General features: G+C 33.6%; 1 protein-coding gene across 1 annotated transcript; it reads left to right on the forward strand.

Moving 5' to 3' along the window:
- The first annotated feature begins 1,303 nt into the window (after positions 1-1,303).
- Positions 1,304-6,828, forward strand: LOC112519363 (disease resistance-like protein DSC1). The gene is made up of 5 exons (XM_025127431.1): positions 1,304-1,835; positions 3,194-4,319; positions 4,432-4,875; positions 4,974-5,861; positions 5,944-6,828. The coding sequence occupies exons 1-5, from the start codon at positions 1,306-1,308 to the stop codon at positions 6,499-6,501; spliced, it is 3,546 nt and encodes a 1,181-aa protein (XP_024983199.1). The 5' UTR covers positions 1,304-1,305; the 3' UTR covers positions 6,502-6,828.
- Positions 6,829-7,385: the final 557 nt, after the last annotated feature.

A 7,385-nucleotide genomic window follows, 5' to 3' on the forward strand; every position in this document is an offset into this window, starting at 1 on the left:
AATATGTATCCGTATAGATTTTTAATATGTTGATTTTTATAAATAAAAATACATATGATATAAAATTAAAATCATGAGAGTTTTTACATAATAAATATATATATAAGTTTTTATGTCATTGAATTGAATAAAAGGTGTGAAAATCTTTACGAAAAACCTCGACCAATGGATGTTCTATGTACATATACTAAAGGGATCCACACAGTTTTTTCCCCTGTTCGTCGTAAGCAAAAATAATAAAATAATATATAACTATAATTATAAAATACAATACGATAGCAAATATCTATACTATATTATAAAATATTTGAGATAATTTTTAAAAACTATTCCTATGGATTAAATATCGTTAATAAATACATATTACTTAAAATTCAAGATTACAAATAAATTATGCATGAATGCAACTCTTTAAGCTGAATGTTTGAATTAATAAAACTTATTGATAAACATAATCAAAAACAGGATAAACACTTTATTTTAAATCTAAAATATAATTAAGATAATCAATAAACTCGAAATATTTGATTATTATCTTTATAAAAACATTATATTACTAAAACTAAAAAAATTTATTTTTCATCCTTAAATCTAAATAAATTGAATTACAATTAAAAAAAATTGAAGTAAACAAGATATACAAAAACAAAAATAATAAACATCAAAATACTCTCAAAATTAGATAAACAATTGAAAACATTACTGTTTTCTCAATACCATACAAACTATATTATAAACTCGACAAAGACAAAAAAAATAAGAGGCTGTTTGACAGTTGCTGAATGGTTTGATACAGAATGATTAAGTTGTCATAATGATTAAGAGGCTCTCATGGTATAGTGTAAAATGAAATATAATTGTTTGTTAATTGTTTACAATGAAATTAGGACGCTTAATAGTTAAGGGATGCGCATGATACAAAATCATTCAGATGATTTTAAAACCATTATTAAGAGACATTTTTTTTTTACCAAACAAGATTCATCTCTTAACGATTCAGATACCGCCTCTTAATGAAACTATTAAAAAATAAACAAACAACCCCTAAGACATACATTAAGACCAAAATAGATCTCATTATATTGAACAAATACATTTGTACTTAATCAAAAAAATGTAACATTTAAGAATCATAATTGATTTTGTCCATCACGTCAAGAAAAATCAATGGTCACATGGTTCCAACCACTGACATGACTAGTCTAAAAGCGTGGGGTTATATATATTGAATATACAATAAAGTTTTTTAGCACGGTGTATATCATATAGATTAAACCCTTAGTTCATGAACCGTATTATTTTATGATGGTTGTTCTTTCTGAAATTGTAGAAACATGTTCATCTTCTGTATCGATTAATTATCACTACGACGTGTTTTTAAGTTTTAGAGGCATCAACACTCGTTGTAACTTCACAGATCACCTCCACAAGGCCTTGTTGGATGCTGCTATCAACACCTTTTTTGATGATGTTGAGATCCAAACCGGTGAAGATCTAAAACCGGAACTGGAGAGTGCAATTAAAGCATCAAGGGCTTCTATCATCGTGTTGTCCAAGGATTATGCTTCTTCCACATGGTGTCTTGACGAACTGGTATTGATCCTGGAGCAACGTAGGACCTCCAAACATATCGTAATCCCCATCTTCTATCACGTCAAGCCTGCTGATGTTAGGAAGCAACAAAGCAGTTTCGGAGATGCAATGACGAAGCATAAACAAAAGATGGAGACAGAGCCAAATGAAAAGAAGAAAAATCAATGGGCACAAAAGATGAAGCTATGGGAGGAAGCACTTACAGAAGTTGCTAACATGAAAGGGGAGGAAGCAAATGGCAGGTAAAAACCCTTTTTATTAGATCCATTTTCTATTATTTACACTTGTAATTATCAAAAGTATCAAAAGGTCTCATGTTCAAATCCAAGGAGTAATAAAAATCTTCTTATGACCATGGAGGTTCAAATGCGGTGACTAACAAAGCAGATGGTCGTCCTGTAATTAGTCGGCTCGTATAGCTGGTTGGATATCCAGGTTAATAAAAAAAAGCCAAAGAAGTCATGCACACAAAGAAAAGCTAGCACAAATTTCTAATGTATTTTGTTAAGCCAAGTATCAATTGTAGGATCTTACCCCCTATGGTAGGTGGAATAAGATATAGAAGATAAAATATTACTAATTTATCGTTGTTTGATATATATAACCTTAATTTGACATTTGTTTTAATGGTCACCACTGCTACTTGTATCCGCCTCCACTATCGGTAGCCACTGTCGGCCACCTCCATAACGCCCGCTCTGCCATCGACCACTACCACCATCAGCTACCTCCACTTCATTCTACACTACATAAAACCATTGTCCGAACCATCACAACCTCCACCATGTTGGCCACAACTACGTCCTACACCATTATCTACCATCTCCACGTCCTCCACAACCACCGGCGTCCATTGTTGCAACAATCTTGATAAGGATCTTACAAAACAAATAAAAGATAGTTTTTTTAATCGAGTTTTTTTGAATTACTATCAATTATATATATCATAATATTCATTCAAATTTGATATATATATATATATATATATATAATTATGTAAATGAAAATTTGTGTAAACACGTTTATAAGTTAAATTATTTAAATATTTATTTTATTTATGTCGTTTATAACTATTATATGATATATAAAATCATCAAATAACTTTTAGGGACAACTTGTCTAATTCTGTCATATTCAATCCTACCCGGTCTTATCCCATCTAGGTTTGTCTCCTACAGGCCCGTTCCATCTGTCACTTCTCGTCATGTCTCATCCAGTTTTAACTGATGTGACACTCTAACTCTAACTCATCCCTACAACGAAGACTAGGTGGGTAGAATATTCTACTTTTCATTAATATTTAGAAAGAAAAAAAAAACAGCCTGAGAAGCTGCTTTCATTTAGCAGCACTATGCTATAAATGTGTCTAAATGCATTTCATAGTTTAGTAATTCATTTCTAGAAAAGGTTATGGTGCATTGCATGCACATGCTTTTATATATTTTGTTAAATTGGTGGCACTAAATTAAGAGTATGGACACCCAAGATTTGAAAGGATATGGTTGATTCATTTCTAGAAAAGTTCATGAACTCTGTCGTTTTTATTCATCTAATTAAATTGCATGGATGATATCTTTTGTTCTCGTCGAATTGCTTTCAGGCGAGAGACGATACTTATTGAAGAAATTGTGAAAGAAATCAGCAACCGATTAGAGATACACAAACGGAGTAAAATTCCTCACCTAATCGGGATGGAATCTTCAGTTAGAACCGTTACTTCATTTTTGAAAGACGGGTCCTCACATAGCACTGGAATTCTCACAATCTCGGGGATGGCTGGCATCGGGAAGACATATTTGGCAAAATATATTTTTAAATTGCACTATCTTGATTTTGAAAGAAGCAGCTTTCTTGAAGATATCCAAAGGAGTAGTAAGAAACCAAATGCATTACTTGATTTACAAAAACAACTCCTTAAAGACATTCGAGACATAACCTGGATGGACATACATGATGTTAACGTGGGCACCTCTAAGATTGAGAAACTACTTCATAGGAAAAGAACACTTCTTGTTCTTGATGATATCGATCATTTTGAGCAGTTGGATGTGTTAATTGGAAAAACACACCTTCATCCAGGAAGCAGAATCATAGTTACAACCAAAGAGGCATCTTTAACAGAGAAGTGTAGGTTGTTTGAAACAGAAGTTGCACCAAAGCATAAGAAGCACATGCTTGAAGGCTTAAACCAAAAGGAATCACTACAACTTTTAAGTTGGCATGCGTTTGGAGGCAATTATCCCAAGGAAAACTATAGAAATGAAGCAACAAAGGTTGTGAATTATTGTGGAGGAAATCCCTTGGCTCTTACAGTTTTGGGTAGTTCTTTACTTAAGGAGGATGTAGCTGCATGGGAGGATACCATAGAATTGCTACAGAAGGAAACTAATCCTAAAATACAACAGGTTTTGCAAATAAGCTTTGATTCTTTGCCATCTGAAAATGATAAGGAATTGTTCAAGCACATTGCTTGTTTTTTTGTTGGAAAAGATAGGGAATTCACTGAAGCAATACTAAGGGAGTGTGGTATGAGCACAAAATTTGGGTTCTCCAAGCTCATTGGTAGATGTCTCCTCACTGTTGGACCAAGAAATAAGTTGATGATGCACCAACTGCTTCAAGAGCTGGGGAGAGATTTAGTTCGTCAAGAATCAATTGAGAAGCCATGGAAGCGTAGTCGATTATGGCATCATAAAGAATCATATGATGTGTTGAAGCAAGAAAAGGTAATAGATGAAATATATACATATGCATTATGTGTTTATATATTAGTTATTTTGCATTGTGTGGTATACATGAATAACTTTACCCATGTTTACTTGTTCAATTTCTTATTAGGGGACAGGAAAAATTCAGGGCCTTGTCCTTGACATGAAAATGATTGAGAATCATACATCACATGGAACAAGTAGTTCTACCAACGAAAAGACTGGATATGATCTCCGCAAGAACTTTGGAGCATCTCCACTACTTCATCGAGTTTGTGATATTTTCTTATGGATTTGGTGCTTATTTGCTTGGGTTTTCTTATTGCGTTCCTCCAATCGTAACATGAAACATGAGATTAAAACAAACGCATTTTGTGCAATGGATAAACTAAGACTACTTCAACTTCACTATGTACGACTCCAAGGGTCGTATGAGCATTTTCCTGGAGGTTTAAGATGGTTGTCTATGCATGGATTCCCTTTAAGTTATGTGCCTTTGGATTTGAAAATGGAGAACATGGTTGCTCTAGACATGTCTTATAGCAATCTGCAACATCTTTGGAAGAAGCCCAAGGTTATACATCTTAAACTTATACCATTTAATTTCTTCCATTAATTTCAATCTTGTATGACTAATTGACATGCTTCTTTAACTTTTCCCCAAATTAACAGTTGCTTGGGTCATTGAAGTTTCTTATCTTGAGATATTGTCATGAGCTTGTGAGCGTGGGTCACTTCGAGGGGTTCCCTTTACTCGAAAGATTGATAGTCGCAGGATGTGTGAGTTTGGTTGAGGTGTGTGAGACAATTGGGAATTGTGTTAGACTTTTTCTCCTTGATGTGAGTGGATGTACCAAGCTTAAAAAGCTTCCAAGAAGCATAGGAAAGTTGAAAAACCTTAGAACACTATTAATAGATGGTTGTTCAAATCTTGGTGAATTTCCAGTGGAGATGAAGGATATGAAGTCACTAGAGGTGTTAACAGCGGATAATATAAACATGGAATCCCGAATGTCGTCATCTGTCATTATTCCTAGAAGTTTCAAGCCTTTTGCGATCTCGTTACCAAGATCATTAGTAAGATTGTCGCTTAGAAATAATAATTTGTCTAACGAATCCTTCCATGTGGATTTTGGTAGCCTATCAATGTTGGTGGAATTAGATTTAAGTGGGAACCCAATTGATTCCCTCCCCCATTGTGTAAGAAGTCTTAGTAGGCTGGAGTTTCTTAGTCTTGGTGGATGTCGTCGTCTAAAAACCGTCTTGTGTGCTCCAAGCACACTAAAACGTTTGATAATGTCTACGTGTGAGTCATTAGAGAAAATAACATTTCAATCACAAATGTCAACACAACCATATATCGAATATGAAGACAGAACGTTATTGACCGAGATTGAAGGCACATTCAAGATGCAAACTATAGCAGAAGTTGATGAAGAGATATTATGTAGATTGGGTTGGATGAATGTTCAACAACATGTGAAAGATCAGAAGTTGCCGATGAAAAACTACATTTCTTGGGCTGGCTTTCACCAAATACCTCAAGTTCTTCCTGTACAGGTAGATGTTGTCTTTTCATCTATATATCATCTGTCTCATTGTTTATCTAATTGCTTAATCTAATAAGACTTGTATTTATCAGATGCTTTATGAATCTGGGATATTCAGCACATTTTTTCAAGGGAGCTGGTTCCCAGATTGGTTGACATATATAACCACCTCTTCGAAACTATGTTTTACCTTGCCATCATCCGATAAGAAATGTAAGATTCGAGGGCTAAATCTGTGCGTTGTCACTGGAGTAACTTCAAGCACCCTGCGTGCCCCATACCCAAGGGTTGAACTAAGGAATTTGACAAAGAATTACAAGTGGAGATACACGCCTCTAAGGTGTGTTATCCCAGAACCTAATATAAGAAGTATAGTATGGTTAAGCCATTGGGTGTTTGAGAACAATGAGTTTGAAGACGGTGATGAAGTTGTTATTCAGGCCCTTGTTGATCTTGGTAGTGAACGTGCCTACAAGGTTTTTGGTTTAGATCAATATTACCATCAGGCTTGTGGCGCGAGCGTTGTGTACGACGATGAAAACAAAAAGGAAGAAGATTCGTTGGCTTATTACAAGTCATGGAAACGCAACATTGTTGATGATGAAACATTGCGCGGTGGTTGTGTCTACTTCACAGACAGTTTAAAATGATTGTAATGATTCAACAACTATTATCATAAATGGATCTTTGTCTCAGCAAGTTCAGCCTGCAACGAATAGATTTTGGTAAACCTCCCATTTTTCTTGCAATTTTCTGATCCATTCAACCTCTAACACACCAATATGTTACTTCCTACTACGTTTGAAAGTCGGCCAATAACTAGACCATTGGGTTTGTACGCTCTGTCACAATTAAATGGTTTGTATTTGAAACTCTCTGTATATTTACGAATTTACCATTGTCTTTGTTAAAATACAAAGCTCATAGGACTTATAGCCTCGTTGTTAAATGTTTGAAATGCAGCATATGATTGATCATTCTCCCCTGTTTCTATGAGGTTAGAGTAACACATTAAAGAATAGTACTTGTGCAATGCAGCGAGACACATCTCGATTTTAATGTTCTTTTTTATTATTAGAATGGTTATATTTTTTTTACAACTAAATATATTAAATAATAATTAAAAAAGTAATAATGTAAAAATAATTGATATGATTAATAATTATTCTAAATAATTAATATTAATGTATAACGTATAATTAAAATTAATTAAAAAAATTAAATAATATTAATTAATGTTAATAATAATTAGCTTTTATTTTTGGTTATTAATAATTAATATTAATAAGAGTTATAAATGAAAAAAATAATTAAAAAAACCCCATATAAGCTACTGACCCAAATCTATATATATATTAAAGGAAGAACCAAGAGTATTGAGGTGACATCATGAGAATTGAGTATTGAGGTGTTGGTGAATTGTGGTTGAGTTTGAGATATCCCACATTGGTGAAGAATTGAAAATTTTGAACAATATGAAGTATATAAGAAAGGTGGATTGGATGCCTTTGTGTCAAATATGGGGTTTGCCTCA

The sequence above is a fragment of the Cynara cardunculus genome (genome assembly GCF_001531365.2).
Source record: "Cynara cardunculus var. scolymus isolate 2C chromosome LG 10, CcrdV1, whole genome shotgun sequence".
Classification (NCBI taxonomy): Eukaryota; Viridiplantae; Streptophyta; class Magnoliopsida; order Asterales; family Asteraceae; genus Cynara; species Cynara cardunculus.

What these genes read in the sequence shown, in the direction of transcription:
- LOC112519363 (XM_025127431.1), top strand. Translation starts at nt 1,306, where the DNA reads ATGGTTGTTCTTTCTGAAATTGTAGAAACATGTTCATCTTCTGTATCG. An exon ending in GGGGAGGAAGCAAATGGCAG is followed by an intron (nt 1,836 to 3,193) that starts GTAAAAACCCTT and finishes AATTGCTTTCAG; the next exon opens with GCGAGAGACGATACTTATTG. An exon ending in CTCAAGTTCTTCCTGTACAG is followed by an intron (nt 5,862 to 5,943) that starts GTAGATGTTGTC and finishes TGTATTTATCAG; the next exon opens with ATGCTTTATGAATCTGGGAT.